This window comes from Nerophis lumbriciformis, linkage group LG09 (assembly GCF_033978685.3).
Source record: "Nerophis lumbriciformis linkage group LG09, RoL_Nlum_v2.1, whole genome shotgun sequence".
In the NCBI taxonomy this organism is placed as follows: Eukaryota; Metazoa; Chordata; class Actinopteri; order Syngnathiformes; family Syngnathidae; genus Nerophis; species Nerophis lumbriciformis.
Window position 1 is genome coordinate 30,274,726 of NC_084556.2, and position 21,049 is coordinate 30,295,774.

Sequence of the window (21,049 nt, forward strand, 5' to 3'; positions counted from 1 at the left end):
GCTTTCCCACAATATAAAGAACGTCTACAGTAAAGCAGTCCGTCTGCCGTAAACAGCAATGTTGTGACACTCTTAAACAGGACAATACTGCCATCTAGTGCATTTGATGAAAGCACTTTTGTGCGTGCCACACAGCAATGCATAATCAGAGAGGGTGTTCAGCATGGTTAGAAAGATAGTGACAGAGAATAGAACAAGGATGGACAATTCAACCCTTAACTCAACAATGAGTAGATGAGTGTTATGTGTGTGTATATGTGTAAATAAATGAACACTGAAATTCAAGTATTTCTTTTATTTATACATACATATATATATATATATATATATATATATATATATATATAATATATATATAGCTAGAATTCACTGAAAGTCAATTATTTCTTATAATATATATATATATATATATATATATATATATATACATATCCATCCATCCATTTTCTACCGCTTATTCCCTTCGGGGTCGCAGGGATATATATATATATATATATATATATATATGAAATACTTGACTTGGTGAATTCTAGCTGTAAATATACTCCTCCCCTCTTAACCACGCCCCCGCCCCAACCACGCCCCACCTCCCGAAATTGGAGGTCTCAAGGTTGGCAAGTATGAGTAACTGTACCTTGTTTGCAAGATTATTGCAAACTGCAAAGACTTTCATAATGGGCACTTAATTTGTACTATACTTACTGTAACTAAGTTTTGAGCAAATCAATGATTTGCATTTCAGTAAAAAAAATAACGATCTGACTACCGAATTAGTTCCATTTAAAATATTGGAGAGGAAAACCGATGTCAAACGCAACACACCACTCTTAAGACTTATTTTATTACGAATAGCAACTTGTGGTCCGAAAGAAGCGCTTCCTAAAAACTTCACATGTGAATGGCACAGAAGTGGTATCAGTAATGTGTTTTTTTCTTAAATGCATGAGCGTGCACATGCACACACACACGCACACAGAGACAGAGAGAGACAGAGACAGAGAGACAGAGCGAGAGAGAGAGAGACAGAGAGAGAGAGAGGGAGAGAGAGAGAGAATAAGGGACAGTATCACTCTTTGTGTTTCATAATGCATTGACGCATCAGTACAGTATCATTTGACTCATTACCACACTTGACCCAAATGACAAATTGTGATCTCTAGGGATTGATTTACATCGTTATTGTTAATTGCACCAAGTATGATTAGTAAATATGTCACATTTAGAGAAATAATTCCACTTAACATTATAGGCTACCTTTTCACTATTAATTATTACATCACATTTTGGGACTAATCTTATACTGTATGTTCATTTTAACAATAAGTTTGTGTAAAAGCCACTTAAATGCCTAAACTAGTCGGACTTGTAGGCCCCAATCACTTAAAGTGGTCACTTAACTTTTTTTTAGTGTCTTAAACATTTCAAGCAATTATAAGTTATACTTATCTAATAAGGGTGTTGTATTGTATAGACACCAAAACAGATTAAATGGACATTTAGCGGTAATAAATAACCATCATCTCCAACTCCAGTATTTGATAATATCCAGTAGTGTGTTCTGCGAGACCAGTCGGTGTTGAACTTTGAGCTTTAACCTCGTTCGCAGATGACTTCGATGACGCTCTGCTCCATCGGGGCCGGATCGAGGCAGCGGTGGGCGGAGCTCCCCACTATCTCATCCAGCAGGAAATGTACAAGGTTCTCATCAGACACAAAGCGCCACAAGTACATCTGCAGGTAGTGGCAGTCCACTTGGATTTGCTGCAGCCCGTAGCGGCCGAAGGTGCGCAGCCGGACACACTCCAGGAACGTCTTTAAGCTGATTTTGATGATTCCAGTCATCACAGACACCTGAAACAGAGCCCTGTCATTATCAGTGGGGACACGAAGATGTGATAAAGAAGTGGACTAACCTTGTTGAACTCCACCGAGCTGAAGATGTCAATCCGCTCAGAAAACAGCTTGTGTATGTTGCTGAGTAGGTTGGTGTCCATGGGAGCACTGCAGAGAGATGACAGAGAAGTCACGAAAGAAGCGCCAAAATCAAAATAAAATGTACATACATTTTTAGTCATTGGGTTGATGTAGTTGTCTAATGTGGCCGTAATCATTTATAACTTGAATGAGGAGCAATTGCGTTGAGTGTTAGATCAATATTACTGTATGTACAAACCCTAGTTTCCATATGAGTTGGGAAATTGTGTTAGATGTAAATATAAACGGAATACAATGATTTGCAAATCCTTTTCAACCCATATTCAATTGAATGCACTACAAAGACAAGATATTTGATGTTCAAACTCATAAACTTTTTTTTTTTTTTGCAAATAATAATTAACTTAGAATTTCATGGCTGCAACACGTGCCAAAGTAGTTGGGAAAGGGCATGTTCACCACTCTGTTACATCTCCTTTTCTTTTAACAACACTCAGTAAACGTTTGGGAACTGAGGAGACACATTTTTTAAGCTTCTCAGGTGGAATTCTTTCCCATTCTTGCTTGATGTACAGCTTAAGTTGTTCAACAGTCCGGGGGTCTCCGTTGTGCTATTTTAGGCTTCATAATACGCCACACATTTTCAATGGGAGACAGGTCTGGACTACAGGCAGGCCAGTCTAGTACCCGCACTCTTTTACTATGAAGCTATGTTGATGTAATAGGTGGCTTGGCATTGTCTTGCTGAAATAAGCAGGGGCGTCCATGGTAACGTTGCTTGGATGGCAACATATGTTGCTCCAAAACCTGTATGTACCGGTACCTTTCAGCATTAACGGCGCTTTCACAGATGTGTAAGTTACCCATGTCTTGGGCACTAATACACCCCCATACCATCACAGATGATGGCTTTTCAACTTTGCGCCTATAACAATCCGGATGGTTCTTTTCCTCTTTGGTCCGGAGGACACCACGTTCACAGTTTCCAAAAAAAAATTGAAATGTGGACTCGTCAGACTACAGAACACTTTTCCACTTTGTATCAGTCCATCTTAGATGAGCTCAGGCCCAGCGAAGCCGACTGCGTTTCTGGGTGTTGTTGATAAACGGTTTTTGCCTTGCATAGGAGAGTTTTAACTTGCACTTACAGATGTAGCGACCAACTGTAGTTACTGACAGTGGGTTTCTGAAGTGTTCCTGAGCCCATGTGGTGATATCCTTTACACACTGATGTCGCTTGTTGATGCAGTACAGCCTGAGGGATCGAAGGTCACGGGCTTAGCTGCTTGCGTGCAGTGATTTCTCCAGATGGTGAAATCTCTAAATTCCTTGCAATAGCTGGTTGAGAAAGGTTTTTCTTAAACTGTTCAACAATTTGCTCACGCATTTGTTGACAAAGTGGTGACCCTCACCCCATCCTTGTTTGTGAATGACTGAGCATTTCATGGAATCTACTTTTATACCCAATCATGGCACCCACCTGTTCCCAATTTTCCTGTTCACCTGTGGGATGTTCCAAATAAGTGTTTGATGAGCAATCCTCAACTTTATCAGTATTTATTGCCACCTTTCCCAACTTCTTTGTCACGTGTTGCTGGCATCAAATTCTAAAGTTAATGATTATTTGCAAAAAAAAAAAAGTTTATCAGTTTGAACATCAAATATGTTGTCTTTGTAGCATATTCAACTGAATATGGGTTGAAAAGGATTTGCAAATCATTGTATCCCATTTATATTTACATCTAACACAATTTCCCAACTCATATGGAAACGGGGTTTGTATTATGTGCAAATCTAAATTATATAGAATGTTGTCAAATATTGAGTACTATAAATTCCGGGCTATAAGCCGCTACTTTTTTCATACGCTTTAAATCCTGCGGCTTATAAAACAATGCAACTAATTTATGGCTGTAATGTTTTGTGTTCAATAGTTTTCATTAAACCCACGCAGAGGAATGAAATGGTGTGTTTGTGCTATGCTGCCATTTTTTTGACAAGTTTGCTCACTGATTCCTTTATTGATGTTTTACTCATTTTATACCGCACAGAAAAAACAACAACACTGGATGGCAGTTTAAGCCCATACCCAGCAGAGCCGTGTATAGAGAGAGTATGGCCAACTGGGTTTCAAAGTTGGAAACAAATATGGCGCCCTGTAGTCACATGAGGGGCTTTTGATCAATCATTTAGGAGATCATTTGGCCATACTCTCTCTGATTGGTCAAAAGCCCCTCACGTGAATATGGGGCGTCATTTTTGCTTCCAACTTCGAATCCGAGTTGGCCATACTTTCTCTATACACGGCTCTGATACCCAGAGCTCAATGTCAAAATACTGTACTGTTTCAATTAATTCTAAGTAATGATCGTAATAATTAATCATAATTACAAAAAGAAACACTGCTTTGTCATCTACACATTGTGGACGTTCTCTGTGTTTATTTTAAGGTTGAGAAGTGATTGTCGATCTTAAACATTCATTTGTGTTCCAATTTATTCACCCCTGCAAGAAAGAGCATTTGTGAACTGTTGAGAGCGATCCATAGGAATTTGTAATGGTAAATGAAAGACGATGAGAGATTATCATCACAGGTCAACATCTCTAACATGTGCAAGTGTACAGCCAAGCATAACAATCCCTGGTTTACCATTTCCAAACGTGCCAGAGGACAGGAAGTGAACATAAGAGTATGTTTTTACCCTGACGTGAGGTTGGAAATAATGACACAATGTAAAATATTTCGTAGTGGGTACAAAGAATCCGAGACTATCGTTTTTTTTTCTTTCGGTACAATTAATTTGTGTTGAGCTGCTTACCTTGGTGTGTAGCTCGCAGCGTAGCGGGCTTGCTGCCTTGAGCTGCTGTAGACGGAGAAAGTCCTTTTACTGGAGTCACTGCTGTGTGCTTTCCTCACACCTTCCTCGTACAGAAGACCAACCTATAGTGACATAATACATAGGGGTGTCAGATTAAATATAGTCATATTTAGTGCATTGTTTTTAACAGCATTAATCTAATTGTTAATATTTAACGCTATTTTCTCTGTAGCCTCATCGTGTTATTTTGTGATGATGAACAATTATATTTTTGATGTTCTACTGTAATTTACAGCGCTGTGATTGATGGGTTTGTTTTATTTATGTCATATAATCTAAAACAGACGAAAAGCAATGCGTTCAACGTTCAATATGCGGTATTTGTAAGAAAAGTGTTTTCACCGTTTTTTGACATCTTAACTTCAGCATGTTGTATTGATCTGATGGTTTTTTGTAGTAAATGGCAAGCCTAAGACTGCATCAGTTTAAAGTATGTTAGAAGCAATAAATGACTTTATGAAGCCACTATTTATTGGTTAAAATTAATCTTTTGATCTGCCATAATAATGTAATGCACTCACATGAAATGTACTTCCAGATGAGGGCTTTTCTCAGCATTTTTAAGTGAGATTAAATAAAGAAATTACTGTATTATAAATCAATTAATTACAGATCATAATTAATCACAATGTTTGTTTTTATCATTTGACAGCACTAACAATACGTCCATGAGGAGCTCTGCACAAATGAAAGCTTGAAGAAAGGCTCGGATTCCAAACGTCACCTGCACATCAATGGAAGTGGTGTCTTCTACCACTCTCTTCATCACCGCGCGGACATTTCGTGGCTCGATGGTGTTGACCCAGTCTCGTGTTTCAACGCTCTTTCGAAGCATCTGGGAAATAATAAGGCCCTGAACCTGTAAATGTGAACACAGAAAGAACTACTTTATTAATCTGTTAATGCATTTTAAGGACAAACATGACAATTAGGCCCCGTTTACACTGCACCCCAAATCTGATTTTTTTTGCCATAAAGTGGCAAAGATTGGAGTTCTTTGCCAGTCTAAATGTTCGAAAGTGCTTCAAATCTGATTTTTTTCACATCAGATTTAGGAGGTAATCTGAATCTGGTTGGAATCTGATCTTTTCAAATGTGTCTTTAGTCTAAATAGCATTGCAACCTCAACGCGACCGTATGTGACTTTTTTGTCAGCTTTGAGCGAGCTACATTCTTTGTGTGGGCAGGGAAAGACGCAGCTCGCCAGCGTAAGTAGATACTTTATCACAACATCCGGTTTCAGTAAGCAAAGTCTATTTTTGACGGTCAAATTTTAGGTGCATCACTTGTGAATAGTGCGCAAATAATAGGCTGTTTGAAGGACCGGAATTGACACTCTGGCGTATTTGCTTACATGTTACGTACATTGCGTAAATTGTTTACGTATGTGAGTTGAAAAATAAAGCCAACTAGCTATAATACATTATATTACTAATATGTATTTTATCATTAAAACACACACATTTTTAAGGTGTGGCAACTTTTTATTTTGTAGTAGTAGTAGCGACTTCTTTGTTTATTCACGGAATCCGGTCAACCTTCTTTGTTTTCAATTTATCGAACTGCGCTTGCAAGTGATATGATAAAGATCACATTTTACTTGCAGTGTAAACAGTCAGCTGGGAAAAATCTGATTTCAAAAAAGTTTGATTTGAGCTATTTTGGCCTAGAATGTAAACATACTTGTATAGTCTCTAGTTGATAGACCTACAATCTTATGAAATCAGATGTAAGAGCTTCATCAACAAAACCATAACATCATAAATTTGGACTATAACTGTCACAAGTAATATTATAATTATAATGGTTGCAGTCTGTAATGGATAACTGATGCATAATACAATTTAAAATAAAAACGGTGTGGTTCTACAGCAATGCAAACTACAACCACAATAACAGTGCCATGTAAAACAAATCATTGATTACTAATACTTAAACATATTAAGTAGCTACCTTGACATAGTGGTTCAGTAGCTTCTGTGCTGCCTCCCTGGCTTCTGCACACAGAGCAGTGACGGCTGTTACCGGACTGTGGTGCTGAGAACATAGTAAAAAGGATACAATTAGCAAGAACTACAGTGATACCTCAACTTAAGAGTTAAGAAACTTCAGAATGTTTTGAGATTAGAGCTGTCTCTTAACTGATTACTACGCTTTAAGTTGCAAGCATGCAAGCAAAAATTAGTTACCGTACATGCATCCTCGCCATTAGTTGCCGTAGCAAATGTCACAGTCAACCATTTAAGATCTGTCTGGTCTTATTTGCATTAGGGAATAGCAATAAATGGACTAAATGTTGTTTTTTCCAACCATGGGAAGGAAGAAAATGAGTGAAAAAAAGAAGCAGATGATATTCATTGAAATAAAAAAATAAATTTTCAAAAACATGACAGACTTGGCGAAGCAGTTTGGACCTTACTGAAGCAGAATGAGTCTAACGCCAGCCAAGGATGTTACAATAATATCTAAATGCCGGACATTTATCCATGATAAATATGACTAGAATAAATATGAAGAGGCAGCTGATGATGTGTTTGACAGCTGGAAGGAGACACCATAGAATTCTGCTCTCCAAGGTAAATGTTGTCCATTATTATTACATTACTTCATAAAACTACAGTAGTTGTGAGTAGTACATGCTATTATATATATTTTTTTAAGCAATATTTCTCATCTAAAAGTTTTTTGTTTTTTTTAAGGCATGTTACATGTTAATAAAATGGTGCTGTTTTAGGGAGGCCAAGCGCCAATTAAATGTTGATACATTTTCAATGGGTGATGTTGTATTGAGATACATGTACTTTGAGTTAAGAGCTCTGTCACAAAAAAAATTAAGCAGGCTATCAGCAAGGTAGTACTGTACAGTATATTCCATTACATGAAATGAAACGGAAGCCAGGATTTATAGATTAATTTGATAATTGTATTACATGGTGAGAGGTTATTACCGTACCTGTGCCAGGAACTGTTCATCTGTAAGAGTGAGTATGTAAGAGATGGTGGAGGTTTCGTAGTCCAAGCAGAGCCGAGAGAGCAGCAACAAGAGTGACGGAGGAGTAGACCCTCCCTTGTCTCCTGCACTCTCACAAAACTGGCGAGAGGACTGACACACAAACTTTATAAAGCTCACAACCAGGCTTTCCCGAACACCCTGGCAACAGAATTCACCCTGCAAGATGACAAAAAGCCTCAGACTGATGATGAACAACCAACACTTAGGGGTACACCTTCAAAGATACAAACATCCTTCACATTCATTGTTACTGTCATTGACATGCATGCAAATTGTAAATATGAATGAAAAATCACACCTTTAAAAACACGAAGTTTGTCATTAAAACAAAAAACACATACTAGCGATAAAAACACAACCAAGTAACCATTTACCTTAAAGTATGGCTTGTTGGAGAAAGTGATGTCCTTGGCTGTGAAGAGGTGAACCGAGGCCAACACTGATTTTATTTGGTTTAGGATCGAAGCTGAGAGGGAGGAGAGCAGCTCTGGGAGGCTGCTTGGAGCATCTCTGCTGGAGGCTGGACCGCCTAGATGACCCCCGACCCCTTGACCAGCCATCGATAGGCGAGGCGTCGCAAGGGCCTGCCTCACGTCTGTTAAGCTATCCATGTAGAAGCTCTGAAGAGCGGCGAGGTACTGCTTGACTCGTTCGTTTGCGGCGCGGATCACAATCTCGGTGCCTTGGTTTGGCACAGAGGAGCCTGGCATGAGCTTGGCCACGGCCTGGAGTCTGCGGTGGAAGCGATCGAGGGCGCGGACCAAGAGGGAGTTATCCGCGACCCCCTTTTCCTCTTGTATCCTCCGCTCGACAAGCGAGAAATATCGGACGGCGAGGTCATCCACGAAAGTGTGCAGCTTGCTGTTTGCCATCTGATGAATATTTTTGGATGCGAGCTCGCCGGTCTGAGCATGATTGATGAAAAGTTGTTGATAAGAAGCAATTACTAAACATAGGCTGCTGACAAATTCATTACAGCCTCTGTCGATAAACTCCAGGATGTCTGTGTTTACGGTAGGGGAGGGGAGGGATCTCATTTTAGGGACAGCGTCAGCAGGCGACACAGCAGCGCTATTCGGGGAAGGTCTACGTACAGCAGCATCTTTCGCTGCTGAAGCAGTCGGGCTCGGTCTTATCTCAGCCTCCAGACCCTGCAGGTCCACTTCCAGGCGAGAGCGGGCGTGGTTCAGATACTTCTCGCAGAGCTCCTCTGCCGGCTCATCCAACTGCAACAGCAGCTCCACGCATTCTGATAAATCTTTAGCACTTGAGCCACCATCCCTGTGAGGAACACAACATTCAAATAGAGCACGATTACGTACACAAAAAAATCATCGCTTACATGGTCTGCCAGCAAACAATGACTAGAGCACTAGCTAGAGGTAGAACATTCATACTTTGTTGTTAAAAGTCCAATTTTTTCGGATTTTTATTCCCAGGGTTGAATTAGTAATTTTCTTCTACTCACTTCACTGTGACACATATGCCTGCTGTTGCCCTCTGCGGGGTGGCGGGAATACTGCATACATGATCAACCATAGTTTTAATGGTTTCATCAAGCGTATTTGGGCATTTTCGGCGGGCCAAATGAAAAGCTTTGGCGGGCCTGATGTGGCCCGCCAGCTGTATTTGTTAGCTTTAGCAGTTAGCCCTGCAGCGGCTGTTTGTCGGCTTTGACAACTGTTCTGCTGAATCTTTTCACCAGCTTGTGTTACCTCTGGCTAATAAAAAGGAGCCACAATCGCTCCCGCCAAAAAGGAGCCACAACCGCTGCTGTCTGCCCCCACCATCCGCTGGATATACGGTGCGGGCATGTCAGCTGTGCGCAAAGGCGATTGTGGCAAGGGGGTCGACATCTGCAATGTGCGGTAGACCCTTCCTGCCCGCCGGATCCTTCCTCAGCTAGGCTGCCTGATGGGCACACCGGCCGCAAATGGCGGTAACTAAGCAGGCATGTTATTTGAACTTCATGAAAAAGACTGAAAATAAGCCGGGGGTCTGGGGGCTCACTGATTTTTTACAAATGGCTAAATAAACTACAAATATCAATACTATAGTAGTTTTGGCCACAAGATGAGACCAAACTAATCAAAGCACCCTGCTCGGTATCGTGGCCACTGATTGGCTCAGTTTCAGGCAGCAATATTATATTGGAGTGTAAAGGTGACTAATGAGTGTTATTTCATGTCAAGAGGGCTCTCATAATGTTGAAACGCGTATCTAGATAGTAAAAAACTGTTTACTAAGCTCCAGCTATAGAAATATTAGATTTATAATTGATTTCTACTTTGCATAAACGTATTTATCGCAGTCATGTCCTGAACCAATTAACAACAATAAACAAGTGACAACTGTAAATATGAAGTAATAAAAGGGTTCTAGCTCATTTGTGCTATTCAATTCACAATACCGAAAGTCTTTCTTTCACTGTGCCACATTTGACAGAGACAGTGAAGTCAAATTGGAAAAAAAATCTGACCTGAACTTAAGCCGCAGCTCCTGCGCCAGTTTCTCCATGATCGTGAGGCAGTCATCCTGGATGCCCTTGAAGGAGGGAAGGTGGCTGTACTGCTTCAGCACACAGCGAGCACGGCGGTGAGAGCTCACTGCCTGAGCATAGGCCTGCAGCTCCAAACATTTGTTTAACCTGGCAGGTAGTTCAAACAAGAACTGCAACTTCCTTAACAAAGTATGCACCCCTAAGGAACGAAAAAGCACAATCAAAGGCCATGAAGCAGCTCCACAAAACAAACAGTCCGGTTTCAGAGTCTCACCAGAAAGTTTTGTAATCTGAGCATGCTGGTCTTCAAGGGTACCGCTGATGCAAGCGCTAAAATCTGTGATGGCCGCCATGTTAGCAGAGAGACAGTCCATTTCATCTTCCATCTTTTTGAAATCATTCTTCATCTTTCTTATGGTGTCTGAAGAAAGACACGATTGTTGAATAATCAAGATGTAGCTGATTGGACAGCAAGTTCCTCCCTCACCTGTAGCAGATATGAACTTGTTGTAGTTTTCATACACCAGCGTTTGCATGTCGCTATCCAAAGAACGGATCTGCTTGACCATGCAGGTCTCCTGATCCATCAGCTCCGATAGAGTGCATTCTCTTCGAAGCTGCATTGGGACAGAAAAATTAGAAAAAACAGCTGTCACAAGCAAAGCACATTTAAAGCAAAGGAACATTAAGCTTATACAATTAGTCTTTTTAGGATACCTGAACTAGAAAGTGGTTTGATGTTGCTATCTGCTGCGTAAAAAGAATGCTGCAGCTATAAATCCAGCAGAGGGCGCCGTCTCACAATTTCTCTCACATTTTCTAGCAAAATATACTAGATGTGATGTTGAGTAACTGCACTTTTAGTAAGGACAATACTGTATACTGTATTTAAAAAATCACCGGTCATATTTTTGCAGCAGATTCCTAAAAAAAAACCTTAAGTGTTGTCATAGAGGTGATTTTTGACTATCTTTTTTGCAGAAGGTCCTTAAAAACAGCAGAGCGCTTCCATAAATAAAATAGACCATAATCAAAAGTCTACTGTAGAAGACTAATAGTGAAGGAATAAGTCCGCACCCCCCCCCCCGGTCCGTAGTTTTGTAGAAATGTATCCCCCAAAACAGTTCAGTTGAATATCTCCGGCTTAGAGTATCATAGATGCATTTTTAAATAGTTATATGGGTGGACTAATTTGTCGCTTTTTTGCTATTTTGGAACATAACCCTAGCAAAGAGTGGGGATCTACGACTGTATGCTTATTATTATAGTTGTTTGTTTGCAGTGGTGCATAAGTCTATGAATGCTCTCATTCATCCAGATCATTGTCATCTCAGGGCATTCAATCAATCACAACTGGACAGTTTGGTCTGTCCCAGAAGACGTTTCCCCTCTCATGGGAGTAGGCTTTATCAGTTCGTGCTCATAGACTTAGATTGGACAGATCTAGTTTAGCGGTTGGTGCCAAAACCCCAAATATTTATACTCCAAAACCAGGAGGGCCTGGGCAAGTATGGTTTCGCCCTATCGTAGTGAGAATAACAACTGTTTTGATGCAAACGAGCAATCCTAACTGTCAAAGCCAAGGACAGTCGAAGTGTAATTTCCCCTTGTTAGCATTGAGGTATTATTTGGCAGAACAATCACTGTGGATCGAATACTACCAGTCCAAAATAGTCAGAATCCCCCGTGTAAGCATTCCATTCAGTTGTAAACAAATAGCACAAATGGCATTCTGGTCACCTTCTGTGACCAAAAAAACTCCTGTTATTTGTTAGAGGCTAAATTGCAGAGTCGTCTAGGAATTGTTGAAAGGATAGTGTTGTATGTAGGTGACAGATGGTGTCACAGACCAACTCCTCTGTTCAGGGATGGTTTTTTATCCCTTGACATAAATGGCTTCCCTCACTCCTCTTTCGTACCATCCATCCTCCCTGTCCAGAATCTGTACATTTTTGTTCTCAAAGGAGTGCTGTTTCTCCCTGAGGTGCAGGTAGACAGCTGAGTCTTGGCCTGAAGAGTTTGCCCGTCTGTGTTGTGCCATGTGTCGGCTTAGTAGTTTTGTTTCCCCCAATACATGCATCAGTGCATTCATCAATACATTGGATAGCATACACCAGATTGTTTTTGTGGGTGTGGGGTGTCCGGTCTTTAGGATGCACTAGTCTCTGTCTTATAGTGTTGCCTGGTTTGAAGTGTACTGGGATGTTGTGTTGGTTAAAAATTATTCTGAGTTTGTCAGATAGACCTGATCAGAGGTGGGTAGAGTAGCCAGAAATTGTACTCAAGTAAGAGTACTGTTACTTTAGAGATGTATTACTCAAGTAAAAGTAAGGAGTAGTCACCCAAATATTTACTTGAGTAAAAGTAAAAAGTATGTTGTGAAAAAACTACTCAAGTACTGAGTAACTGATGAGTAACATACACACTTATATCATATATATATATATATATATATATATATATATATGTCTTAATAAGGTTATCCAAAAAATAGTGCTCGATACCGTAGTAGAGCGCAATATATGTATGTGTGGGAAAAAAATCACAAGACTATTTCATCTCTACAGGCCTGTTTCATGAGGGGGGTTTCCTCAATCATCAGGAGATTTTAATGGGAGCATTCACATACCATGGATTATATAGGGCACAGAGTGGGTGGGTACAGGCTGGTGTAGGGGCGTGGTGATTGGCTCATGTGTTACCTAGGAGGTGTTTCCGTCTGTGGCGGCATGCTGTTACAATTTCGCTGCGCTTGTTGAGGGATGACAGGTCTGGACGGTAAATAATAAACAGTTTCTCTTTCAAGCATAGGTTGCATCTTTTATTACCACTATTGTAAGGTGTGCTGGATGCAAGAATTTGCCATGTTATTGAATATTCAACATTATTGTCTTTGAGGTCCCAAATGTGTTTGCTGAGTTCTGTGGTATTCTGCAGGTTTTGGTTCCTGAAAGAAGCCTTGTGATTGTTCCATCTAGTTTTGAACTCTCCCTCAGTTAATCCTACATATGTGTCGGATGTGTTAATGTCCTTGCGTGTTACCTTAGATTGGTAGACAACTGATGTTTGTAAGCACCCCCCGTTGAGAGGGCAAGGAAACCATGGGAGGAAACTCCCAACGAGTTCACACGTTTCTGCTCCGTCAAAACTTCCCATAGTGACGTCAAATGTTGCATTGTTCTTTTTTTGCCATGGTGTACTGTTGTGGATCCACAACAGTACACCATGGCAAAAAAAGAACAATGTTGTGGATCCACAACAGTACACCATGGCAAAAAAAGAACAATGCAACATTTGACGTCACTATGGGAAGTTTTGACGGAGCAGAAAAGTGTAAACTCGTTGGGAGTTTCCTCCTCTCCCAGCTCGCCAGCCTCAATCTGAACCTTGGTATTTACCGTGATGACGGACTGGCAGTGTGTCGCGCCTCGCCAAGGAGCAGCGATAATACCAAGAAGCGCATATGCCAAATTTTCAAAGAGAACGGCCTACGGATCACGATTGAAGCCAACAAGCAAACCGTCAACTTCCTTGACGTCACTTTCAACCTGAGAAATAACAGCTACCAACCATTCACGAAACCCAACACAACACTCCAATACGTGCACCATGACAGCAACCACCCACCCACCACCACGAAAAGAATACCTACCGGAATTAATAAAAGGCTATCGATGTTGTCATCTAGCAAAGCTGAATTTGACCAAGCAACCCCCCCGTACCAAAAAGCCCTTGATGAAAGCGGATACAATTTCACCCTCACCTATGAACCCACGCCAGGAAACCAACCGAAAAAGAACAGAAAACGAAACGACATCATCTGGTACAACCCCCCATACAGCAAAAACGTCTCAACTAACATTGGACACAAATTCCTCAATCTGATTGACAAACACTTTCCCAAAGACAACACCCTAAGAAAAGTATTCAACAAGAACAACATTAAATTGAGCTACAGCTGCATGAACAATATACGACAAATCATCTCAAACCACAACAAAACAATTGCAAATGAGCCGTCGGCCCCCAGACAGAGCGACTCCAAAACCAACAAAGGTTGCAACTGTCGAAAGAAACCTGATTGCCCTCTCAACGGGGGGTGCTTACAAACATCAGTTGTCTACCAATCTAAGGTAACACGCAAGGACATTAACACATCCGACACATATGTAGGATTAACTGAGGGAGAGTTCAAAACCAGATGGAACAATCACAAGGCTTCTTTCAGGAACCAAAACCTGCAGAATACCACAGAACTCAGCAAACACATTTGGGACCTCAAAGACAATAATGTTGAATATTCAATAACATGGCAAATTCTTGCATCCAGCACACCTTACAATAGTGGTAATAAAAGATGCAACCTATGCTTGAAAGAGAAACTGTTTATTATTTACCGTCCAGACCTGTCATCCCTCAACAAGCGCAGCGAAATTGTAACAGCATGCCGCCACAGACGGAAACACCTCCTAGGTAACACATGAGCCAATCACCACGCCCCTACACCAGCCTGTACCCACCCACTCTGTGCCCTATATAATCCATGGTATGTGAATGCTCCCATTAAAATCTCCTGATGATTGAGGAAACCCCCCTCATGAAACAGGCCTGTAGAGATGAAATAGTCTTGTGATTTTTTTCCCACACATACATATATATATACATATATATATATATATATATATATATATATATATATATATATATATATATATATATATATATATATATATATATATATACATAGATACATATACATTGATATATACAGTATATCATTTATATGTATTTATTTTGCTGTTTTTGTTTACATGTTAAAGGTGTTTTAATGTATATACATGCATGTTTAACACATATAGATTCCTTTCTTTCATGAAGACTAGAATATAAGTTGGTGTATTACCTGATTCTGATGACTTGCGTTGATTGTAATCAGACAGCAGGGATGATAACGTCCCCGTTTTCAAATGGAGGAGAAGAAAAGTTCCTCCTTTCTGTCTAATACCACATGAAAGTTTCCAGCTTCCATATTCGTTTTTATATACTTTACAATAAATATATTGGCGTCAAACTCCGTAGCTTGCTAGCTTGTTTGCGCTGGCTTTCGGAGACTCTTGTTTTGAAAGCGCAGGCGCGATGGAGCGGCACTTTTATTGTGAAGACAGGAACGTCCTCATGTGCGGAGACGTCTTTAGGCATTTGACAGTATGTACGGTTGAAATAAAAAAGTATCTTTTTTCCTTCACACTTTTGATTGATTGATTGGAACTGTTATTATTAGATTGCACAGTACAGTACACATTCCGTACAATTGACCACTAAATGGTAACACCCCAATAAGTTTTTCAACTTGTTTAAGTCAGGTCATGTGACCACCTGGCTCTGTTTGATTGGTCCAACGTCACCAGTGACTGCATCTGATTGGTGGAACGAAGTGGAACGTCACCAGTAAGGCAGGCACTATGAAGCTCTGTCTGACAGACCAAAACAAACAAAGCGTGCATTAACAGATCGATAAAAATTAGTAGCGAGTAGCGAGCTGAATGTAGATAAAAGTAGCGAAGTAAAAGTAGCGGAGTAAAAGTAGCGGAGTAAAAGTAGCGGAGTAAAAGTAGCGTTCCTTCTCTATAAATATACTTAAGTAAAAGTAAAAGTATGTTGCATTAAAACTACTCTTAGAAGTACAATTTATCCCAAAAGTTACTCAAGTAGATGTAACGGAGTAAATGTAGCGCGTTACTACCCACCTCTGGACCTGATATATATGGAATGACAATATTTTTGCATCTGTCACCTTTTTCCTCCTCATCCACTCTGTTCTTGTTATTTCTGGAACTGGATACACTTTTCACAAAAGACCAGTTGGGATAAACACAGGTTCTGAGGGCTTCCCTCACATTGCCTATGCGCTTTCTCTTTGCCCTGTGGCTGTTAGGAACATTATCAGCTCTGTGTTGTAGGGTTCTGATAACGCCCAGTTTGTGTTTCAGTAAGTATTGATCGGTGGACTTTAGAGTCAACAAATGTCCTGACATCCTCACGTGTGAACTTGATGTTTTTGTCCACTGAGTTAATGTGCTCGGTGAAGGCTTGCACTTTTTGGTTACTAATTTTCACCCATGTGTCATCCACATATCTGTACCAATGACTTGGTGCTGTTCCCTTAAAAGAGCTCAAAGCTCTCTTTCCATGTCCTCCATGTAAAGGTTTGCTACTATTTGGGATACAGGTAATCCCATGGCAAAACCTTGTTTTTGTCTGTAAAATGTTCACATTAATTGAAAGTGTGTAGTGTTAAGGCAAAGTTCCAACAAAAGGCAAATCTGTTATGGGTTTAGTGTGGATATATCCTTTAAGGTGTGATCACCTAGTAGACATTGCCTCACTGTCTCTACTGCATCCTGGGTTGGAATACAGGTGAACAGGGATGTGACGTCGAATGAAACTACAGTTTAATTTTTGTCCAGTTTTAGATTTCTGATCTTCGCTACTAAGTCAATTGAGTTTTGGACATGATGTGGAGTTTTACAAACCAAAGGTGCTAAGATGTTGACCACATACTTAGCAATATTGTATGTCACCGAGTTAATGCTGCTGACAATGAGTCTGAGGGGAGCCCCATATTTGTGTATTTTTGGAAGGCCATAAATATCAGAGATGGTTTCTTGTGGGTATAATCGGTAATACGATGCCCAGTTGATGGCTTCTGACTTTTGTAGAGTTTGTAAGTACTCAATAATTATTCACTTGTAGCCACTTGTGGGGTCCCTTTTGAGTATTTCATACGTGTTGGGAGTCTTTGAGGAGTGTAAGCAATTACTGTGTATCTCCCCTTATCAGCTGGCAGGATCGTAATGTTTTCATCCTTGCCCAGTGATGTTACGGTCTTTCTCTCCACCAAGGAGAGGTTTGGGGGTGGGCTTGGCATTAGCTGCTGTCATTTTCAGCCATATGTGCTCCCCTTTGGTTTCTGTTGGGTTGTTTTTCCTAATGGCTGATTCTGTCGCTGTGATGAAATCAACTGTAGGAACCTGATATGGCGTCATGGCAAAGTTCAACCCTTTCGCCAATACATCTTTTTCTGGTTGGGTAAGCTTTATGCTGGACAAATTATTTACCTATCTATTGTGTGATTCATTATAAGTTGAGTTCCTGTTTTTTTGCCTCTAAATGAGTGCTTGCGGTGTGGAGGTGTTCTTACTGAGTTGTAATTTTTGAAACTTTTTGGTTTGTCTTGCTTTGGCTCTGTTGTGTTGTCTAAGTGGTGCATAACTGCAGTACCTTTCTGCAGTTAAAAAAGCCAAAATAGTATTTTGACATTTTGTATCTACACTGCAACTACATAATCTAGTCCAGTGGTTCTCAAACTTTTTTTGTCATCCCCCACTTTGGACAAGGGGGAGTTTTCAAGCCCCACCTGCCCCCATCGCCCCAACAGAGCGCTAATGCCAAGCTTTAACATTTTCAAATTTATTGAACATCAAGTTGTATACATTCAAACTCAATAACATAAAATAACATCAAGTTCAATGATAAATAAAATAACTGTGCAGCTGTGGTACAACTTGCATCAAGTTCAATAATAAATAAAATAACTTCCATCAAGTTCAATAATAAATAAAACAAAGTGTTATAACTTGTATCAAGTTCAATAATAAATCAAAAAAAGTGTTATAACTTGCATCACGTTCAATAATAAATAAAAAAAAAGTGTTATAACTTGCATCACGTTCAATAATAAATCAAAAAAAGTGTTATAACTTGCATCAAGTTCAATAATAAATCAAAAAAAGTGTTGTAACTTGCATCAAGTTCAATAATAAATAAAAAAAGTGTTATAACTAGCATCACGTTCAATAATAAATCAAAAAAAGTGTTATAACTTGCATCAAGTTCAATAATAAATAAAACAAAAGTGTTATAACTTGCATCAAGTTCAATAATAAATAAAACAAAAGTGTTATAACTTGCATCAAGTTCAATAATAAATTAAAAAAAGTGTTATAACTAGCATCACGTTCAATAATAAATCAAAAAAAGTGTTATAACTTGCATCAAGTTCAATAATAAATAAAACAAAAGTGTTATAACTTGCATCAAGTTCAATAATAAATAAAACAAAAGTGTTATAACTTGCATCAAGTTCAATAATAAATCAAAAAAAGTGTTATAACTTGCATCAAGTTCAATAATAAATCAAATAACTTGCATCAAGTTCAATAATAAATACAATAAAAGTGCCACTTTGCAATGTTTGCAAAAAAAAGGAGGAGCTATGCATTTGGCAAGACAGGGCAAGTGACAGCACTTTCCCCCAGGAGAGCCACCTTGCTTCACTGTGAAACAGCACGGCTGTATGATCAGCTCCTATTTCCCCACACAGTGCAGAGAACAGTCGCACTTTCGGTGGTCGTGTTTTGATCAAATTTACCGCGCTCACAACATCTGTTAAAACCTCATTGAGTTCGTGGCTGAGCTGCCTTGACGCGAGTGCTTCCCGATGAATGAATCCAGTGTGTGCCCGTCAGATTTTTGTTTCTCTGCAGGCGCTGGCTTTGGCTCGACGACCTTTGAGGTGCGAGTCACAAATGTATATATTTGTGTAATTGTGGTCCACACATTAGCCTGCTACCCATCCGCGCGAAAGTTTGTTCCGCTTAGCCCCGCCCCCATTAGTTACTGTTGCTATGTCTGTCAAACTTTCGCTCGTACCGAGAAATATAAAGCCGACAGTAAAAATAAGTACCGGTCATTTCCATTTATTTATATAGCGGATTCCACAGACAGAATCACAAAGTGATTTACAGTGTGTATAGAAAATGAAAGCATAGTAAAAAAAAATATCTAAGAATATAATAATTAAAAAAAAAATGTAAAGTGAAATTTCCTCCCGTTCCTCGCGCCCCACCTGTCATGTCTCTATTCCCCACCAGTGGGGCGCGCCCCACACTTTGAGAAACACTGCTCTAGTCTATGATCTATCCCAGTGGTTCTCAAACTTTTTTGACCAAGTACCACAGAAAACACTTGACTTTCCAAGTGCCACCATAATGATCAACATTAAAATACATAACAGTAGCGTTGTAGGTCTAAATATTCATTAAAAAACAAGGCAGAGGTTTATTTAACAAGTTTAGTTAATAATATTGGCCACTGTAACATTAAACACAGTTTGAACAGTAACACTCTGTATATTTAATTAGGTGATTCTTTGTCATACCACAGTTTGAGATCCCTGATCTGATCTGATCTAACCTATTCTATCCTATCCTAAAAACCTCTCAGAATAAATCAGTGTTGTTCTGTGATGAGGAGGCGACTTGTTCGGGGTGTACCCCGCCTACCGCCCGAATGCAGCTGAGATAATGTCCAGCAACCCCCGCGAACCCGAAAGGGATAAGCGGTAGGATGGATGATCGACATGACTTCAAACTGACATTATATATATATATATATATATATATATATATATATATATATATATATATATATATATATATATACTGTATACATATATATATATATATATATATATATATATATATATATATATATGTATATATATATATATACATATACATATATATATATATATAAATAATTGTATGTGCATGAATAATTGTTCCATTAAAAAAACGTTACAATATTTTTTAATTAGCACCCTATAACTTGCTTCCTGTTGAGCCATAAGTACAAAACCCAAAACCAGTGAAGTTGGCACGTTGTGTAATTCGTAAATAAAAACAGAATACAATGATTTGCAAATCCTTTTCAACTTATATTCAATTGAATGAACTGCAAAGACAATATATTTAATGTTCGAACTGAGAAACGTTTTTTTAAAAAATAATCATTACATTTTTTTAAACATGTTGCAGGTATCAAATTCCAAAGGAGCTAATATTTGAAAAAAAATAAAAATTTTCAGTTCGAACGTTAAAAAAGTATCTTGTGTTTGCAGTCTATTCAATTAAATATAGGTTGAAAATTATTTGCAAATCATTGTATTCTGAGATAGGCTCCAGCACCCCCGCGACCCCGAACGGGACAAGCCGTAAAAATGGATGGATGTATTCTGTTTTTATTTACGATATACACAACGTGCCAACTTCACTGGTTTTGGATGGTGTAGCCATTGATTGACTGTGCAGTATTTAACACTGTATGCATCTCATAGTTTTTTTTACTGCGTTTACGATTGAGACGAGAAGAGTTTTAATGGTCCCTTACCTTGTTTAGGTAGTGCTCGGGGTCAAAATGCGGCCCGTTGATATCACAGGGATCCAGAGACTCTGGCGTCTCACCGGCCTTTCCTTCTTCGTTCAGCCCGTAATAGAGCTTCAACATGCCGTGCACCCGGCGCCTCCTCGCGGGGTCCTCGGAGCTCGCCGCCGGATCGTCAGCTTCAATGGCGTCCATAGTCAACAAGATTGACGTTTAAAATGACCAAAAAAAAACTACCGCGTCAGACGAGGTACGTCCAGCTATTAGATAATAGGTTACGATTACTTACAGAGCAAAAGTGGGAACCCCTGTGCAGAATATCAGGGTAGCTTCACGAATAACATTAAAAGCTCTACAATAGTAATTGTTTCGTACACTACTTTCGGGTGTGTAGAACGCCCAGCGTCGTGTTGCCAAAGAGTATTAACATGGAATCAAGAGAAGCACTAACATTGAAATGTTGTACTTCCGGCTTGGTACCTCGGAAGTAAAAGAGTG

At 39.6% G+C, this 21,049-nt stretch overlaps 1 protein-coding gene across 2 annotated transcripts; it reads right to left on the reverse strand.

The window, feature by feature from the left end:
* Nucleotides 1-825: 825 nt before the first annotated feature.
* Nucleotides 826-21,022, reverse strand: vps51 (VPS51 subunit of GARP complex). 2 transcript variants are annotated; one of them, XM_061962014.2, is made up of 12 exons: nt 20,841-21,022; nt 20,558-20,730; nt 10,815-10,944; nt 10,602-10,748; nt 10,307-10,526; nt 8,202-9,108; nt 7,768-7,983; nt 6,768-6,851; nt 5,539-5,673; nt 4,755-4,876; nt 1,914-2,001; nt 826-1,851 (listed from the first exon to the last, which is right to left on the reverse strand). In XM_061962014.2, exons 2-12 carry the CDS (start codon nt 20,672-20,674, stop codon nt 1,591-1,593), a joined length of 2,427 nt encoding a protein of 808 aa, XP_061817998.1. In that variant the 5' UTR covers nt 20,675-20,730; nt 20,841-21,022; the 3' UTR covers nt 826-1,590. The 2 variants fall into 2 exon arrangements, with proteins under 2 accessions (XP_061817998.1, XP_061817997.1); XM_061962013.2 differs by having other exon boundaries at nt 20,558-21,022.
* Nucleotides 21,023-21,049: the final 27 nt, after the last annotated feature.

Coding starts and splice junctions, on each gene's coding strand:
- vps51 (XM_061962013.2), bottom strand. CDS start 20,746: ATGGACGCCATTGAAGCTGACGATCCGGCGGCGAGCTCCGAGGACCCC. Junction 10,945..20,557: donor CCGAGCACTACCTAAACAAG/GTAAGGGACCAT, acceptor GTCCCAATGCAG/CTTCGAAGAGAATGCACTCT. Junction 10,527..10,601: donor TCAGATTACAAAACTTTCTG/GTGAGACTCTGA, acceptor TTCGTTCCTTAG/GGGTGCATACTTTGTTAAGG.